This window comes from Chelon labrosus, assembly GCF_963514085.1.
Source record: "Chelon labrosus genome assembly, chromosome: 15".
NCBI lineage: Eukaryota > Metazoa > Chordata > Actinopteri > Mugiliformes > Mugilidae > Chelon > Chelon labrosus.
The window spans coordinates 9,061,289-9,081,883 of NC_140348.1; the positions used below are offsets into that span (position 1 = coordinate 9,061,289).

General features: G+C 40.8%; 1 protein-coding gene across 1 annotated transcript in view; it reads left to right on the forward strand.

The window, feature by feature from the left end:
- srbd1 (S1 RNA binding domain 1) overlaps window positions 1-20,595 on the forward strand; it is a 45,733-nt gene that overhangs the window by 4,063 nt on the left and 21,075 nt on the right. The window contains exons 8-12 of the mRNA XM_084561108.1: window positions 4,191-4,294; window positions 5,130-5,237; window positions 5,442-5,599; window positions 7,526-7,616; window positions 7,736-7,843. Of these exons, the coding sequence (XP_084417234.1) occupies window positions 4,191-4,294; window positions 5,130-5,237; window positions 5,442-5,599; window positions 7,526-7,616; window positions 7,736-7,843 (569 nt within the window). The remainder of the gene's footprint in view (window positions 1-4,190; window positions 4,295-5,129; window positions 5,238-5,441; window positions 5,600-7,525; window positions 7,617-7,735; window positions 7,844-20,595) is intronic.

Here is a 20,595-nt window from a genome sequence, read left to right on the forward strand (position 1 = left end):
GCTGTGACTTAACTGATGCTCACAAGCACACATGCACATGAACAAATGCACACCATCTGCTTGTGTAATTCCCGTCTGCTTCATGCGTGCCGCTTCTGAATGCTAGCCCCGTCAGTCGCAGTTAGTCTTGTCTGTGCCTTCATATTTACCCCTCCTGTGCCCTGCTCTGCTCCCCCTCCGTCCCTCTAGTGACTGGTGGGTTACTCAGAGTTGGTCCTGGGCCTCATGTGTCACCACAGCTTCCATCACCCGCTGTCTCTGCCACACCACACTCTCTGGCAACCGCACTCTGCCCTACAGTCATTTAGTCACATACACACACACACAGGCAGACACACACTTGCTCACACACAAGCACACCCTGCAAGTCCCCTCATTCTCTCCTCTTAACATATGTGACATGTCCCCTGCCGACATGCCATTGGATTAGGAAGCCCTGATTGACAGGCGCCCTCCTGTAGTGACAGCTACTGCTGCTGGGCCCACGGGCAGTCGAAAGGGTGGGGAGGGGGGATTGGGGGCAGTAAAAGGAGGGGGAGCTTGAATAGATGAGCGGCGTTGAGGTGGGTCCCTCACTTATCTCTCTTGCTCTCCTTTCATCTGTCTCCCTCCCTCTTTTTCTGACTAAGCCCTCCAATCCACTCCCCACCTCCCCTTTCTCCCCTCTCCTCTCCTGTGTATGCAAGGCCTTTAATTCGATGACTCGTCTTTGTCACGGAGCGTTAATCCACAGGCTGCTGTGACCCTGCTAGCTGTCAGATTCCGGCTAAAATGAACCTTTTCTAGCCGTCAACTTGGCAGGACGGGGTAGCAGGTGGGAGATGTGTTTTGACAGGAGGCATGTGTGTGAGCACAAACTTGCCCGTTTGCTTTAGCACATTTTATCAAGCGCCGGCTCTGGTGGTTTGTTAAAGGCGAAGGACAGGGCACTGAATGGAGGCAGTGATGTAAGAGTGAACGTGGAAGTTCAAGTGTAGGTGGCAAATAAACCCCTGTGGTGGAAAACAAAATTACATATTGACGAAATTACATTCCTAAGGTTTATATTTTACAAATTGACAGGACAAAGGATTAAATTCAAATTGAATTTAAATGTGGCTAAGATTTAAGTTAACATACAATGACAAATACATTGGGTAAAACCAATACTATAGACTTGGCTAAGATTTTTATCAAATTAAACATTTCCTGCCTGTTTCACTTTGCAACAAATGCTAATTTTCATTTTCTTCATTAGTCTTACAGTTTCATTTCTGTATTACTTGTCTAGTATTGTGTTACCACAATTGCTGGTATTACTGATTTTTGTAACATTCTAAACCTGAGAACGAAAAGAGAACCCCAGAAAATCATTAGATTAATTGATTTCAGCCTTAAAAGTATTTTCTATTGCAAATGTTATCTAATGTAAAGAAGAAAGTGAACGTTACCCCAGTGTATTCCTTTATAAAATTATCTAACCTTGTTATAAATTTATCTAGCATTAGTCTAAGTGTATAGAAAGCTCTGATATTCACTTTGTCTTGAAGCATAATGCTCAGATTTAATTCCATCAGCTCTGATTTGATTTGAGGTCTTCTTCGAAGGGTACACATTTACCTTATAGCTATTATCAGCTGGTACGCGCTCGCGTATGCCAGGGTAGATTTGTTGAATGTGTAGTGGACTTCTTTTTTTTTTTTTTTTTTAATGCGATTTGTGTTGCGATCAAATGGTAGTTTAGCGCTCCAGTCAGAGGCTTGCCTGCAGAGAGGCTTTGGTAAATGGAGCTGTTTCATCAATTAACGGCTCCTTTTTGATGGACAGGTGGAGAAAAACAAGTGTCTTTTTCATTTGTGGCATGTGTTTATTTGAACTGTTCAAAAGTTAACTTTGTGCTCCTTCTAGTGGTATTTAGGTTGCAATACATATCGTATATATTTACCTTACATGCACAGATAACATTTGTACATTTTTCAAACTTAACAGTAAAATAGAGTTTACAACAAAATACAATATGTTGCACATTGAGAAAACCTTTATTAGTCCCGCAATGGGGAAATTGCACATCACACTGTCAATGAACTCTTTTCCATTTTACACTAAGGCCCTCACCCTAAAATGTATTATTTGTAGCATGGTTTAATGCCCTTCTGTCTTTCTTGTACTGTTGGTAAGATTTAATATTCATTACCAAGATAATAAAAATGTTCTTGTTTCTGATTAAGATTAAGTTTAAATGAAACTGAGCTAGTTTCCTTAAGCAGCTATTAGATTCCTGTAACAAATCTGTTTCTTGCTGGACTGTCATCCCTTGTGGAATTGTACCTTCTAAAGAATGCTTTTCTCATTACTTCATTCTTTATCCATCGCTCTATTTTGCATTTAACCTCTCTTGGATGAGTAAAACATTGGTGTAGCTCATATCGTTGGAATATAAGCCAGTCTACTGTTACACAACCACATTCAGCAGACTTACACAGTGTGTGCGTGCTATGTGTGTCAGCCATTTCACAAAGTGTTTGTTTATCCTCGATATGGCGGATGGTTGGATGTGTTGATGACAGTATTCCTCTAAAGAAACAGTGAGAGAGAGGAGGAGACAGATAGAGAGAGGATAGTTGCTGGCTGACTGCCCTCGCTCGGGGCGCTGGTGGAAGGATTAAGGGGCATCTAGGAGAGACAGTGTGTCCGGTCTTGTCAGAGTTTGGCGAGTACTTGGCTACCTGTCACTACCATCTTGCACACAAATACAGTTCTCTGTCTGTCTTATATCACCCTTCTCTTCAGATCTGTCTCCCACCAGTGACCCAACCCCGACAGAAACTCAGTGATGTACAGGCATACGCTATGTTGTTTATCATCAGTTTGGAGATTGCTACAGAGAAAAATGGAGCATGGACATTTTAAGTTTATGTTTGTTTTGTTTCCTGGTGAAATTACAGGATTCTAACAACCAACAGCTGCTTTGGGTTAAATGGATTGCAGCTTTTTTATAGTGTAGTCTATTTGGTGCAGTCATTCCATAGTTTTTTCTAAGATTGACTAAGAGGATCTAAATAGCATGTTGTCCATCATAGGGTTGTGTATAGAACATCCAAGTTTTTTATTTATATGTTTTAACTTTTGTTTCCTTGATTTTCTTTATCAGTCATTTCCTGCTTTGTAAATACTTGTTCATCCCTGCATTTTACCGACAGCAGTGCAGGAATTGGCCAATAATGCTTGACGACCCTTTAAAGACTAAGTGTCATCCTTCATTATACAAAATGATTTTAAAAAGCTTAAACACCAAACCCTCAGAACACAGATTTAGCAAGGCTGTTTTCTATTCACTACTTTAATTTGACAGTGTTTTGCTTGCTTGACATCATGTTAAACTTCAGCGCTTTGATGGAGATTGCTTGAGAAATCTCGTCGCAGTCAGTGAGGCAGCCCGAGGTCGAAACATGCCAACAGAAGAGAAATCTAACTTTCATCATTATTCAAGCAAACCCGCTGCATTAATCCTTATTTTACCATGCCATTAGCGGTTTTGTATATTTTTATTTTTGTACGTGTGTGGTACATATGGGTGCACTACAGCCAAGGGTGCTGCTGAATGGTTGTGGCACCACGTGTGGGTGTGGGTGGGGGTTTGGCCTTGCGGTCTCAGCGCTGATGGTGGCATAGTGGTGGCATTTGTCAGCTTGCTTCTTCCGCTTGGGCTCCAGATTGATGTCTTGTTTCTTGGCCCTGTTCTGTGGCAGGCTAAAGGTTCCCCACTGAAAAGGTCAGACACTTACTACTGTTTGCTTAACAGCATGTAACAGTTCCTCTGAGGGGGAACCAGCGCACAACACAACAGGCCTGGCCACTGGATGTACTCCTAGGCTCATCACTTTTTTTTCCAAGCGTGTGGAGAGTTAAAAGATTTTATTCTTTTTTTTAAGGTTGTGAGTTGTAATTTAGGTGCCTGGGTTTGTTATACATACCACAGTACTTGTGCTTATGTGTGTATTACAACTAAACATTAAGTGTAAAATTATACAAATTACAAGCTAATACTGTTAGAAACAGAAACCTTGATTGGCAAAACTGTATAGAAATCACTGCAGGGTGGATTTAATCCGTTGCTTCTCAGTATATTTTAAATATCTATCTGTTCCAACAGTCTATTTCATTCTATTAACTGGCGAAAATGTGTGCATTTCATCTATGCATGTGTACAGACGCTGGCCATTAACCGAGGTGAGAGTCTGAAGATTTTGACAGTGAAGGTGAACATTCCCGACAGGGTGAAGAGCGACTTCATGAGGTGGTGCATAAACAACAGGTTAGCACCACAGTAATACACAACCGCCTTTACACACACTTTCATTTGTGTCTTTTAACAAGATAGTAGTATATATGATGCAGAACAGAAGTATGTTACCAATTTCTCTACTGTGATCTACTGTGTTTTGTTTTTTTTTTTTATGTGGGGATATGAAGTGGAGGAGTTTAACAATACAGTATGACTGCAGATTAAAAAAAATAAATAAAAAACATTTCTTTCAACTAAGTAGGTATCTGGTATTAAATAAGTTTTCTTATAAATAGGCACCTTATTAGTGCCGAAATATTGAACATTAAATTGCTTTTCAGTGAGACAGATATGAAGGTTTGTCATTATTAGTTATTCATTTGCATTTATTGGCCAAGGTCTCTTTAGAGGAGTCTTACCTTGAGAAATAATTGAATTGAGAGGAAAAAGAAAGCAGGACCTCAGACTTTTTTTCCCCTGTGAAGAGCAATTTAAAGGGCTAAAAAAAATTATTTTTTTGGATAAGACTTTATTTTGTAACATTTTATTTAGTTTTAAGCACACTCGCATATTATAAGCTTTTCTGTTTTGAATACAATAAAATATGAGAAATAGGACTCTGGCTTTTATTGAATGTCTCCCCATTCAGCTCATGTTATACAAATAAAGGTGAAAGAAATAAGATATATTTCATATGGAGTCATGACGCTGCTATTTGTAAAATGGTACACTACAGTTGAATTAAAAAACAATTACAAATATTGTTTTGTTTAGATTGTGCTGAGGGTGTAATATGTGTGGCATATTTTCTCCTGCTTTGATAGATCGACTTTAAAAACAAAAATCTTCCACTGTTTTAATGCAGGTGGAGGCCGAAGACATTTGCAAGAGAAGAACTTCGTACAATCATCAAGAAGGCAGTAGAGGACTCTTATAAAAGGCTTATTCTGCCTTTCCTCACTAGGAGTTACAGGTATTTTAAGCGTGTTTGTTTGTTTTTTCTAAACATTTTCCCCTTGTCTTCCATTTATTTATTTCCACTCCCTCCATCTTTCCATCTCTTTTTTTACCTCTGAAAAATCACCTTCAATGCCCTCTGCTCCTCTTTCTGACATTCGTCTTTATTCACTTCTTCTCCCGTCTTTCTCTTTCCCCATCTATTTTCTCCCCTCTTTAGGACTAAGCTGACAAACACAGCACAGAAGGAGTCAATCGCAATGTTTGTCCGCAACCTCCGCCAACGCCTGTTGGTATGTCCAGTCAGGGGCTGTGTCATCATGGGGGTGGACCCTGGCTTCAGACATGGCTGTAAACTGGCTATCCTGTCCCCCACTGGTAAGTGTACTGGATTATTTATGCATTTAGTATCACTTACTTTTGCATTCAGAATAATTTGAGAAATGGCACTCATGTGGCCTTTTCTTCTTCTATCCTTAAGATACAATGATAAGAAACCTTTAATATTACGTGCATGTTTCAGCTAAAAGCCTACTTCTAGCAGTATAGATACTGTGATCTCTGTAGCCCTGTCTGGAGACAGAAATGATAATGGCGCTGCTTAAAATGTAAGTCAGAAAAAACAAACTGACTATGAGATCCAATAAAAATGAAGAATGCCTCCACAACACAAAATAAAATAATGCGCATCTAAAAAAAAATGAGTAAATAGATTCATTATAACCTGGGAACTGGGCCCAAGATTAACATCTGCCAAGCTCCAAATGAAGGTAGATTTTCCAGTTGGCTAGAAACACCATCTGACACATGATAAAAAATTTTTTTTTAATGGCAAATGGTGAGCACTTACATAATGCTTTTCTTCCTCAGTTGTACTTAAAGCACGCTACAGTGTTCCTCATTCACACATAAATGACTGAAGCTGTGATGCAAGGTGCCCACCTGCCAGCCTTGCAATTAGTGGATTAGCAGCTCTGCCACCTGAGCCATAGCCACCCAAAATTACTATTGGCTATCAATAAACTGTACTGAAAGTACTGACTGCCTCTTTGTGCCATTTATAGATCCGCAGCTTCTGTGTTTTGCTTGCTTTTCGTCAGCAAAGGGGCTGTGGTAAAGCAAACCCAGGTTAAGGGAAGGATTACGATTTACTCAAGTTAACAGCTCAAGTAACAAAGCTTTTATGTGTAAAAAGCCATCAAGAATCCTTATCTGAGAGGCTAAAACAGATGCCACCCCCGTCCCTCAGCAACGATAACTGTAGGCACTGAATCATATCAGCAGCAGAGGTCTGTGGATGAGATGACCAAACTAATGTTAGATTTTATTTGCACTTGGTGCTTGTTTTAAAATAATGGCAACAATTTTTTTATTAATGAAACTAGGCCTTATTAATATTATGATTAATAATGTAAAGGTTAAGAATATTCCTAAAGTGGTTTCACTCATGAACACGTACGCAGACAATGTGCCGACCTGATTGTTGGACAGAGTTGCCCTTCTACAGGTTATTTTATCACACCATGTGTCCCCACACATTCATGACAAATGGGTTTCTTTCTTATCTGTTTCTCTCTCATTGATGCCAAACCCACACTTGTTATTTATGCTGCTATTTATAATTCAAACCTAATAGTGAAAGTACTGAATAGGCAGACTATATTATGCCATATTGAGATGAAGCCTAAAATATAAGAGAAGATGCTATTTTACTAGGCCCCACTACATCTGTTATCACCACCAAGGTGTGTGTGCATGTTAGAGACTAGATAGTAGTTGGCACGGCCCTGGCGAGTGAATAATGTGTCCATGCTTTTGCGTGTGTGCTCATTTTTGTGTCTACTTTACTGTATGTCCTGGCACGTTTCTCAATGGGTGTGGCTTCACACTGCGCAAGGGAATATCCCACCCTCTGGGTGACTGATTGTGTGGCCACAAGTCATGCTGACACACTGACAATAGGTACCACAGGCATATATCAGGTGTCAGGCCCAGCATGATGTGGTCACTGGTTTGGTGGCTTCTAGCTCACTTCACTTCCCGTCAGTGCTGTCCATTCATATCTTCACTGTGCCTCTGAAGAAGCAGTGAAGTGGCAGGAACTGGACTTCCTGTGGTGGCTTACACAGAGCAAATGAAGAGTTCATAACTTATTTAATTTACTAAGGGCATTGCTGCCTCATTAAACAACATACTGTGGAGAGTCATGAGCTGTTTATTATATAACTTCAACTATTGATCATTGTAATGATTTTTTGGCAGCATTTTATTTTCTCTCTCTTTCTCTTTCTGTTTGTCTCTAAGGTCAGATTCTCCATACTGATGTTGTATACCTGCATAATTCAGGCCAGCAAAGAGAGGCTGACAAACTGCGCCACCTCATGATCAAATACAGGTATTACTGAAGCGAATAATATCAACCAGGAAAGGGTTTTGTGGACCTAACCATATTTTAGAAATGTTTAGTTGCTTTGTTAATATTCACTGTCCTTCTCTTCATCTTGTCCAAACCAGCTGTAGCAAGGTTGTCATTGGCAATGGGACAGCGTGTCGTGAGACAGAGTCCTTCTTCGCTGACCTCATCTCCAGATGTTACTTCCACCCACTGGATGTGTCCTACTGGTAGGTCTTAATCCAGTCATTACCTTGCAGTAACAGCAGTAAGAGCACATAGAAGATTGATGGATGACAGAAGGCCGACTTCCATTGTATAGTTTTATATTTACTGACTCCACACGATTCAATGTATCGCACATCTTAAATGGAGATACTATAACTTTAAGAAGTGATGCTACAGCATTAGTACGTATTTGCTAATATCAGTAAATGAAAGGCTACTTGTTCTGAAAGGAAGGTTGAAAAATAAGAAGTTGCACACAGGGCTGATCAGCATTTATAACTTGAAGTCTCCCACATTAACACATCGTTGATAGTCAGAGTAATAGCACTGCGTCAGTGTCAGATTTGTACATAGCTTGCTTCAGAGGGTTCCTGAGATTCAGTGAAAGAAAGCAGAACTTTTGATGCAGCATAAAGGCGATGTGGACCACAGTTACTCTAAGAATAACTTTTATTAATTTATAGAAATAGAAGTTCTGACATTCCAGTTTATAACACAATAATTATTTTATTTTTATTCATCTGATGGCTTTGATTTAACTGCGTAACAGTTTAGAGGGCACCCTATGAACTGAAGCTACACTCCTCACTGCAGTTGTCTCCTCTCCTCTCTCACCCCATCACTTACTGTCTCTCTCCACTGAAGCCCATCAAATATAAATAAATAAAAGCTTGAAAGACCAACAAAAACCTCTCTTCCCACCTGTGTGTACTCAGCATCAAAATACCACAGAGCTGTTTAAAGCAGATTTCATGGCCAGGAAACTGTCAGTGCTGTTTTCAGTGGTTGTTGCACCACCCCCAGAATAGGTCCCATTATGTATTATATGTTGATATTGTAAAGTACATTTGATATATTTCAGTAAAACAATCTTCATTTGATATTTCTCACTGTCTGGAAAAATCCTCAATTATGTTTCTTGGGGATGAATTAAGGGTGCCACTGAGATCAGGAATGATGATAATGACGAATAAGAAATGTTGATCTTGGTATAAAAATAAAGAAAAGTGTTGAGGACAGAGGGGTGAGGGAGTAAAAAACTGATGAGAAATATGTGTGGGAGTGAGAAAGCGGGACAGAGATGGAGAGAAAGACAAATTGGAATGTGTCCTCAAGTGAATATTTTCTATTAAAGCCATCTGGACTTCGTTTCACTTTAGTCCAATTAAAGAGACGCTTTGTGGCCCACGTCGTGTCTGTACGTAGGCCCAGTCCAAACTTCAGAATACAACAGCGCAGATCCTCCATCCAAGCATAATAACCAGTGGCCTCTCCTTGCTCCATCTCTTTCACGCTCTTCTTAGTTCCATGTGTGTTTGTTGACTTGAGGTTTGCAGTGGGACCTCAGCCTAAAATGATTCAGAGCTGTATATGAATGTGTGTGTGTATAGTTCTCTCAGTATCTTTAAGTTCACACTCATGAACACTTCAGAGGTCATACTTTTGGTGTAATAGTCCACATTTCTTCTCTAAAGTTCCATTTTCAAGAACAGAAACAGACAGAGTGAGGCGTTTATTAAGTTAACGTCCACTTGATTATTTTCGTGACAGACATTTTTTCTTTTGAGCACCTCCAGAGCAGCTACATTTCACATCTTGATATAATGTCTCTCTTGTTCATTCTGTTGCTGCAGCTATTGGCATTCATGCTTTTCACAACACATAAGAAACTCAGACTTCTCTTTGATGTGGTGCTAGCTGAATGTCCTATATCACCCAATATGATCAACTACATTTTTGCACACATGTGTAAATAGTCTGCCTTTGCCTTGGTATGGTTTGTTAAATAAAAGCTTTTTCAAGTGCATGAACTCTGGAAGAGCCGAAAGATGTTGTTTTGACATTAGCCATCGCAATATGGTTGCTGTTATCCAGATGATATCGCTCTGGAGTCGTCTGGTCTTATGCCCCACTTTGTTTTTTTTGGACTGTGGCTGATTTTGGTTCATAAATGGAAAATATATGTAAAAGCTGAATCTTTTTGTCTCGCTTAAAATTTACACACATGCCACTCTTGCTACTCTTTTCTCTGCCCTCCTTCTCTCTCTATCTTCTGTCTCATTCTTCTTGTTCCTATTTACACTCCCCTTCTCTCTGTTCTCTCCATCATCATCATCTGTTCTCAACTAGAACGAGAATCTAGATTGTCCTTATGTCTGTACACATTAGAAACTAGTTTTCTTCATTTAACTCGTGGATTTGTACACATGTGAGCACACACAGAGCAGTTTGGGGGGGGCGGGTTTGGTGCCTTGCACAAAGGTTCATCAGACTTTGATATTGAGGGGGAAGTGCTGCTAATACACTCGACCCAGCTAAGCCTGCTTCCCTTCCCTTTGAGGCGGGATCTCCTCGACATGGGTCTAAACTCTGGGGAATTGTCTACCTACACAGACAGTATGATATACAGTACATTGATCAGCCATAACATTATGACCACCTTCCTAATATTGTGTAGGTCTCCCTTGTGCCTCCAAAACAGTTGAGACTCATCAGATAATGGACATGGTCCTTCTGAGGGTGTCCTGTGGTGTCTGGCAACAGAATGTTTTTAGGGGGGGGGCTTTGGGTCCTATGGGTTGAGGGGAAGGGGCCTCTGTGGATCATTCCACAGATACTTGATCAGTTTGGGATCTAGTGAATTTGGAGGCCAGGTCAACACCCTGTGCTGTTTTTTTGAGTTGTTCTTAAACGATTTTTGTGTGTGTGTCTGTGTCAGGCTGCATCCTGCTGGGGATGGCTGCTGCCATCAAGGAGCGTCATTGCTATGAGGCGGGGGTGCCTGGTCTGGTCTAGGTGGATGGTACATGGCTAAGTAACATCCACAAGAATGCCAGGTCCAAAAGTTTCCCAGGAGAACATTGAATAGTCGCAAGATAGTTGTCAGTGGTCATAAAGTTATGCCTGATCGAAGTTTGTCTCGGGTTCTTGGGTAACCTCAGATTGCCTATATACTCACTGACCTCTTTAGTAGTTACACAAGTGAAAAGAAATGAATTCTGATATAACTAATGTTATATCTAAAGTCCTGCACCCCCCCCCCCCCCCCCCCCCCCCCACACACACACACAGGTTGAATTAAACACACGTGTTTCTGTTTTTTAACCCCCTGACTAAAATAGTGTTGTCATAATAAGAGAAAGATGTGTCTATTCAACACAATACAATTTAATAGTAGTACAGACCACAGCCTCCAAAATGAATCACAGTTGAATCAACAGCTCTCTAATTTTAAACAAATGCTAAATACCATAAGTTTCATACCTACTGGCCGGGGAGTTATTTTGAATATATAATTAATATTAATTTATTCCTTTAAAAAGTGACACATTTTTTACTCCTCCTCGTGGTTATGTAATATACAGAAGCAGCTTTGAAGGTGGTAATCATTCTGTTTTACTTAATTTGTCCTTAATCAGCTTTACTGTTGAGGTACTAATGCTTGTTTATTTTTCTGATATATTTACGGCCTCTAATGTGTCAACTCTAACCAAAATATCCCTTAAATGAAAATGATGGTTGGAGGGCAGGGAAGGATGACTGGCCTCAAGAAGTTCTAACTATAAGGCTCTCACTCCCCTGCTGCCTGACCCACAGCTGACCTTCAGTTGCCATACAGAAAACCTCATTACCCCGACAACAAGGGTGATGGTAATGGCGGGGCATGGCAGTGTAGCATAAGAAACAGCGAGGGGTCTTAGTGCTTGCTGTGAATGTCCGCAGTATAATTAATTGACCCAGTTTCTAGTTTTCTTTGCTGCCAAGTGTGTTTCTATATGTGTGAGCCTTTGTGGGCTGACGTTAAACGCAAGTAGGTCCCAGCAGGTTTTGATCGACAGGTGTAGAAAAGTCTTTCAAGCAGTCCATGCATCCGTAGCTGGCTCAGTCACGGTGGTGGAAAACCACCAAAACCTACGGACACCTTAAATAGACAAACTATTCTAGAAGTGGAAAGAGTCAGCCAGTCTTTCCATCTCTGCCTTAGGGGCCACGTTCCTTTGGCTTCGCTTCTGGTTTTTTTCTTTGACATCTGCTGCTACAAATAGCAACTATCCTCTTGGAAAGATGCTTTCTGTTTCCAAAGGAAAGTCCGCAATAATGTTTGTGTGTGAAATAGACAGTAAGAGCAAGGGGGAGGTTATATTCTGGGGATTTTAAACATCATTAACTTGTTTAGTGATGTCAGCCAGTAAAAGTGCAAATTTGCCAGTGTTAAAACCCTCTCTTTTCCAGGTTGTATATTATTGGAATTTATATGCAGTTAGGTGTGTTATATAGATTTGGTCATTTGTATATCCATAATCTGTGTGCACCCATGCAAACACATGTGTATGTATGTACAGGTATTTAAGCCTCCATCTCTTCTGCTTTCCTCTGCACTCCTGTCAGCCTTGACTGTGCAGTAGTTCATTAAAGTCCTCAGCCTCATTTGCACCGTCTGCTTCCTGTCTCCCTGTGAGCCTTCATTGTGTCACCACCCCCACCCTCCTCCACCCTTTCTTTTCCACCCGCCTGTCTCCCTCTCTCTCGCTGCCCTTCTGCCTCAGTGCTCAGCTGGAATGACAGCCAGAAATGGCAGCCTGCAGGACATCCTTACTTGTGTCTTGTGTGTGTGCGTGTGTGCAGTTTTTATTGCCTTAGTCCTGTTTGAGTAGACTCATCGGACTCATAGCGTCACCTCTTCCATCGTTTTTAGAAGCGTGGCCTTTTCTAACGACAGCCAAAAAAGGGCACAGATTTGTGTGTCTGTGTGTGTGTTTGTGTGCGTGTGTGTGTGTTGAAGTACTGCCATTTTGGACGGATAGGTGTGAATATGTATACAGCTGTATAAGTGGGATCATTTCTGGATTACAGCAGTTTTGAGAACAATCACACCACTCATGTAATTTAATTTTGTTCTGACGAACAAGTTAATCTGTAATTTGAGTTTTTACAATTGTTTTTAAATTTTTCGTAAACTTTACTAAATGTGAAATTACCCCATACCAACTTGTTCTTGATTCCTATAACTCAGTAAACTGTCAGAAACCCAGAGATTCATTATGGAAAAGCAGCAAATCCTCACATTTAAAAAGCTTGAAACCACAAATATCTGTCCTTGATTAAAGTTGTTGAATCATTTTCTCACTTGCAGCACTAATTCACATTCAGCTCCAGTAAAACCGGGTCCGTTCACAATTTTTTCATCTTACACTCAAATGATGGCTTACTTTAGTGTTGAGTGTTTTACTAAAAATCACATATATTATAATATATAATATTTGGGCAGGTTGCCATTATCGTTACTGAAATTAATGAGGTTAAATGATATTTCATAAATTGCCTTTGTTATGTGTGCTTGTCTTAGATTTTAATAATATTGAGCATTATTGTACAGGCCCAAATTCACTTGTTATTTTCTCTCAAATTAACTTTATTTAAATTCAGTACGCTCGGGCGTCCTTGCTAATTAATTTAATATCCCATATTACATGAATAATTAAATGAAAACTACATAAAAGCTTTTATACTGGAAAGAAACTAATGCAAACTACAAAAGTGTAAGTAACAAGTAGAGTAATTCAAAGCCAGTCAGACAAGACTACTTAATAGAAAGTAAACACTATTTTTTACATGGCTTTTGTTGTAGTTTAGTGCCTGTATGTATTGCAACTGCATAATATAGATCTTTACATTTAGAATGGTGAGTATAGTCTGTATGAGACTGTCAAGTGGCTCAGACGTAGCTGTGCTTTATCTCAGTTTTCTGTTTAATCACCCGATTTGCCTCTCGGTCCCCTCATTAGTTTTACAACGAAGTAACTTTACATGATTAAGCTTGAACAATGCCTCTATGGATAACCAGCGTCCTGCAGGACATTATACAGCATGAGGTATTATTAAGCTGACAAGGTTTGTCTGTGCCTGTGATGACCCTCTCTGAATGCACATTAGGTTACTTGCCATACAGCTGTGCCCCGATAATTTAAAGACCTCCTGCTGCACATCAGTTTGTGACACATTAATTCAGGAAAAAAACTCCACGCTCTACTTCCGTAAATAATTTTATAAGGTTGCAGGTGGCTTAAACCCACCAGTGTATATAAATGTGAGTGAAGTGTTTGTCCGTTCTCATTAACACATGCTCGTGGTTAGCTCAAATGCCCACTGTTTGTGTCTTTCTTTCTTTCTGGCTCTTTGGCAGGCTAGTGCAGCACGACCTTGGCTGTCATTGTGTTTTAACACAGACAGAGCATGCAGGCTTTGTCAAAGCTCATAAGAGCGCTCTGCACTGGTCAGACAGATGCCTGCGTGTGCATCTGTGGTTTGCAGTGGAGCGTTTTGTCACGCAGTGTTCTGTGTCACCTCGTCAGATGGTGGTGATTTGGGATTTTTTTTTTTGAGGGGTGCGGATTGCTCAGACAGGCACACATACACACATACACGCTCCTGATCTAGTGACATGTAATACATAACTTGTACTTTTGGGAAGATGTGAAAATTGGAAGTAATACAGAGATCAACTGGTCATTGGTAGTGATGTCCTGATCAGTTTATTTAATTTAATTTATTTTTTTGATCAGATACCTATCATTTTGTGTTGAGTATCAGCTGAGCTGAGTCCTAATTGTAATAGTGATTTTTTTTGCAAATTTTCCTCTTTCCTGGCTGTTCTTATCTTAATTGTAGTCATCTAGATTGTGTGTGTACTGGGCAACTGCATTAATTACAATAAACTTCAGCAGACGTGTTTAGTCAAAAACCTTCTCTGTACAATCGAATCATTTTTAAAATGCCTTGATACCCCCTATACCAGTCTTTGATATTGATCGAGACATTGGTCTCATTTCTTTACTGCCTCCCTCAGATAACATTTCTAGAGTGGGTTGAGTTAGCTTGAATTTTCAGTTAAACACTTTTCCAGTACAATGTATCGCCCTCTGTCAACTAATGTATTGTAGCTGGCTCCTAAGTGATTTAAGAAAGATTTGGGGATAAAAGTAGCTTGACTTTTGAGTAAAATAAATATTTCCATAATTGTTTTGAGAAACATGTTGCAGGCAAAAAATAATGTCTGGTTGATGTCTGTGGTCTGAGGTTGGTCTGTGGCTCTCGTGTTGAATTTGACTGAGATGTACAAATGAGAAAAAAAGCTTTGCATTTAAAAAAAAAAAAACAGAGCATCACTATCCTAATGTTTTATTTTTTGACTTGATTCCCTTTTGGCTGAGGTATGTGATGGTCACTTTGCTTGTTGTACTAAACTTAATACACCATTTGCTCTCACAGTGTTGGCGTTGAGTCATATTTTGAATTTTTGTTACGCGTGCTTCGGGTTGTGTGCATGACAGATGACAAGTTGACAGTGTTTGGCCGTAACAGGCAAGAATATGTGGGCTAAGGTTAGGGAGATCTTTGGGCAATGGTGATGATACACATACACACACTGTGACCACAGCTAAAGGCAATCGGAAACGACATCCAATTTCTTGACCACTTGCTCAGTCGCTCCTGAAGGCTATGAAATGACCGACCCTCTTACTCCTTTTCATAAACACACAATCAGATTCTTGAGGGCCTTGAAGTTACCAGTCCTATTTGTTTTGAATTAATTATTGGATAAAATACAATGTATGGATATGAACCCAATGAACAAAACACTCTAGCCATCTTAACTTCCTCCCAGTTTATTTGGGCTTCTTTACATGCACCTTGTAGCTGATAAGAGTGGAAGGTCATCTGTCGTTCTAGTAGTAGTCATAGCTTTTCCCTTGGTTTGTTCATAGTTAGAAGTGTCTGATAGCAATACAAGCCATTGCAGCAGAAACCATGCTCATAGCTAACACTGTCCGCCTGCTCTGACACAGACACGCTAACGATAAGTCCTTGACTGTCTTGCCCTCTAGCTCACTCCTGGATGAGATCATTATTACTGGCTAGCTGATGGACCTGGAGGACGGCGGTGGAGACTGTATTTATGACTCTATGTGGGTGCGGGTATGTGTATCCCCTGTCATGTCCTGTGTCCAGGCATGCCCCCTAGGGCCAGGCCGAGTGAGTGATGAACATACAGTGGCAGGGCGAGCGATGACTGAGCGAGATCCAGGCACTCGGCCCTCACTGAAGGTTTGAAGGTTGGGTAGAAGTAGGTGCAGAGGGACAGATGAATTTAGTGGCATGGAAAGGTCTCAGTGTGGCCATAGGAAATTAAAAGGTTGTGTCTTAATTCTGGGTCAGAAAGGGTAGAATATTACTACTGTTTATCATTTACCATGCATACTTGAGGAAGACACATATAATTAAGTGTGCCACTATAAACATATAGACAATTATTATTTAGTTTGGTTGGAAAAAGTTGAGCTATGAGGATAGACTGTTGATCGGTATATATCTGTAGTTCAAAGACTGTGTCCATTGGTGGGTTAAAGCTGTCAATGTAAGGTTAGAATTGCAGAGGGAAAAATGGGCCACTCCTTCACACAGGAACCATATTTGTAAGATGAAACTAAAAATGAAGAATGAGATGTGAAAATAAGTGTTATGGGGGGGGGGGGGGGGGGGATTGGGCAGATATAGGAAGAAAAGGGTGATCCGGCCTGGTTTATTGCCTTCATGACCTGTATTTAGGACAAATGATTAATGGAAATAATAAATAAAGTTGCAACACAGTCTTGTTTTACAGCTGTTAGTAAAACAAGATTTTTATTTTAGGTCTATATTTGACATGGTGGGATGGAGTTTTACGCTGAGGACTTGGTATTTACAGGTGGTGGACACTGAATATCTGCCTGTCCCATCCATATCACGCACACCCTCCTCTTTTCTCCCACCATGCCTCACTGGTGGTCAGCGTCTGTCCCTTCTTCTTCCCTTCCCTTCACCAGCCATCCTTCCCTCGGGCTACAGTGTTCCCTGCGATGGTCTTGCGTGTTACAAACATGTGTGATGAGTCTGTGCAACATGCCATGTGTGTATTTGTCATTTGGGAGGGTGTGTTTACATGTGGTGTGTGTGTATGCTTTTGTGTGTGACACAAGTGCAGGGCTTTTCTGCTACAAGATTGACATGAGTGTCTGTGAGGTTTTGCTCTTTTCAGACGTGCCTTGCACTGGCAGTTGGAGTTTGTGTGTGTGTGTGTGTGTGTGTGTGTGTGTGTGTGTGTGTGCGTGTGTGTGCCTGCCTGCCTTCTAGCGCCTCAATGGAGACTGACGGCCCCTGACACCTGCCATTTGGACGCTTTTCTCTGTGAAAAATGTCATCGTCTTCGGACATGACGTGTGTGTGTGTGTGTGTGTGTGTGTGTGTGTGTGTCTTTGTGTGTATGAGAGAGAGCGAGAGAGAGCGAGAGAGAGAGAGATGGCACATCCCTCAATTTGTCTCCCTGAGGTCAAGCTTTGCAGCTGACTGAACAATGGTCTCAAGCTGTTTGAGCAGCCGGGACAGAGAAACTTACTGTGCTGTGTATGTGTGTGTTTTTTATATGAAAACATTTTGGGGTGGGAACATCTCACATTACTGCTTCTAAGGCAGTGAATTGAGGCCAGTCACAAAGTTGTGGGAAAGATTTAGCTATTACAGAACATACAGTCATGAGCATGACCATGTTTATTTGGATCCCAAAACAAGTTTAATTTAAGTAGATTTACATCAATATGTAAATAATGGACATGCACCAATCAGCCACAACATTAAAACCGCAGACAGCAGAAGTAAATAACACTGACAATTGTGACAATTCAGTGTTCTCCTGGGAAACCTTTGGACCTGTCATTCATGTGGATGTTACTTAGACATGTACCACCCACCTAGACCAGACCAGGCACCCCCAAACCATAGCAATGACGCTCCTTGATGGCAGCAGCCATCCCCAAGAGGATGCAACCTGACACAGACAAACACGTGGCCCATGTCCATTCTCTGATGTGCCACAGCTGTTTTGGAGGCACAAGGGAGACCTACACAATATTAGGAAGGTGGTCATAATGTTACGCCTTTTATATTATTTCATATGTATAATATTTTGTAGATGATCTTTTGCAGTCCCAGGGACATCAGCAAATATTTCGTAGCTTACCTTGTGATTCTCTCCCAGAGTCTTTAGTGCACTTACCTTCATTTCTAGCTATTTTTGCTGAAAGACCAACTGCATCCAGTGAGTTTTGGTGCGCTGTGCTGTATCTGAGCACACATAAGCCCACCTTATTAATATTTCTGCATTCACCCTTTTGCTTTGTTAGCATCAAAATTAGTAAATGTTGGTGTGCCAGTTTCATTAGCAGCCATACAAGAGACGAAGTACTATGCTTTGGGTCATGATCTACCAGGTCTTTGGTAGATCATTTTATTGTTGTTTGCAAGGGTTGTTGATTTCTTTTTTTCCCCTCAGTTTTCACTTATGGGCCCTTCTTTACTGTTCATACTGAGAGACAACTCCACCTCCCTCCACTCTCAACTCCACTTGTGAACTCTTTTGTGCATGACCTACTGTTGAAATTTCATTTAGAAGCCAAGTGTCAAGTTTCTTTTTAATCCTTGGATTTTGGGCACTATTTGTTAAACGGCTTAGAACTCATACTTTTTACAATATTGATTTAAAACCCATGTAAACCGTGTATGAGTAACAGTTTGTAAATCTTATTGCTTGCTAGACGCAGAGTAAACTCAGTAACACCTGTTCTTAGCCATAACCTGAACCATCCTGTGAGCTGTTTAATGCTGTAGAAGGTTTTTAGGGCCTTTAAAGAATGATTTCAGCTAACATGTTCACTTATTGTATTTGTCCATTGGCCTAGAATACTTTAAAATACATCTGTCACACATATGCAGATATATCTGTATTTTTGAAATGTTGAATAACTAATATATTATATGCACGGATTTTCACTGCTCTACCACTGACATGCTATCATATAATCCTTCATATAGCTTGGTATACAGCTAATCTCTTATCATAATTTTGTCTCCTTACGGTGTTTCCCCCTTTCAGGCGCCCTCTAACTTTTTATCCCATACATCAGATCAGTTGTTGATATTATTGCCCCTATTCTTTTTATGAGTGATCTGATGAGATGTTTTTAATTTAGATTGGCGGCAAGAGGGCCAGAAGGCTTTAACAAGGTATCAAAGTGTGTATCTATCTCCCCCAATGTTAGGCTTTGTTGATGGCCGACAGGAGGCCAGTCATGATGTGTGTGTCAACCCCAAGGGTGCGTCTTAAACACAACCAGTAGGGGAACAGATTGAGTAGCCAGTTTATGACTTTGCCCTGGGAAGGGACAGTGCTAAAGGCAGGCCTCTGTTATACAGTATGAATGTATGCATGTGTGTGTGTGTACAATTAAGAGAGCAAATTAAAGTGCGAATAAATGATAACCCTACAGGGCCAGAAGTCATTGCTTTACACCAAGAGGCGACTACTGACTTTGTGTCTTTAAGTGTGTGTGTGTGTGTGTGTGTCTGTCCACACATTGCGACCTTCTGTTGGCTGCCAGGGTGATGCCCTCGCTATGGCGACAGCCATGGACGCTGTGGTGATGAGGGCTCAGAGCTGTATCCATGACAGTGCTGTTACCCAGATGCCCCAGCAGTAGCCTTAATTAAGTTAGACGTGATAGGGGCTTGTGGCCACGCTTTCTTTTCTGTCCATATTCTCCTGTCCTATATCTCCTGTGTGTTCTTAATGATAACTTTTTACTTCAATTTTTACTGCTGTCTGTCCCGTCTCTCCTGCTCTTTCTTCCTTGAGCACAACATAGTGTGGTACTGGCAGTCTTTCGTTGGACCTCTGTTGTTCTATCTTTGAATGAGGGTAAAGAGGGAGGTCAATGGTGTGTTAGGTGTGTGTGTTTTTTTTTCATGACAGTATATTGCATCATTGAAAGCCTTGTTTCTGTGTCTATATAAAGTTGGAACATGGAACGTGTTGTAGGATTGGGACATTTATGTGTATTATATATTATATATTGATAGTATCTTCTGTCTCTTCCTCTTTGTGTGCCTCAGTGCGTGTGCCTCTGTGCATGTGCGTGTGTGTGTGTCAGGCTAATGACCAGCTTTGCTCTGACCTCCTTGAAGGTCATGTGCCAGTGCTCGTTAGTGGCGTCACCATGGCGATATGTCAGCTGTCAGCACGATGGACAGAGAGCTGACAAAAAGAACAGTGGGGCAGAGGAAGGGATGAATAGAGAAGATGGGAAAGAGAAAGAAAAGGAGGGAGGGAGCGACGAGTTCATTTAAATGTGATTCTCATCAGAAGGCCTCTGCCACTCCTCATTAACAAGATACTTATAATTGGCAAGGTTGTCGTGGCAAGGTCCAGGCCTCTGGGATATTATGTCTGTTTGTGTGTGTCCACCGCAGAAGGCCTTACGTTTGGACATAGGAGAGGTCCTGACCCCCTCGTCATATTGGTTAGCCCTGAGGAAACTCCCCCTTCTTTCTTTTCTTCTAATTTGCCCTCCCTCTTTCTCCATCCACCCGAGAGAATAGATGGACTGAACAACATGACAGGTTCAGTTGTGTGTCACCGGCATTAACACGGGTATCCGTGTCTTTGTTGCACCACCGTCCTGTCTGTGTGGTGACGGATGATAAGCAGTCTACTTTAGACTGAATACATTAACACAGGCATTTGTATCTTTAGTTTAGAATCAATGTATCGTCACAGAAATATTGAAATAGAGTGTAATTTCATCTGAAATAATTACTTATTTGCAAGTTAATTAATTAAATCTGTAAAACATTTGTATTAAGTTGCTTTAAAATGTTAGTGAAT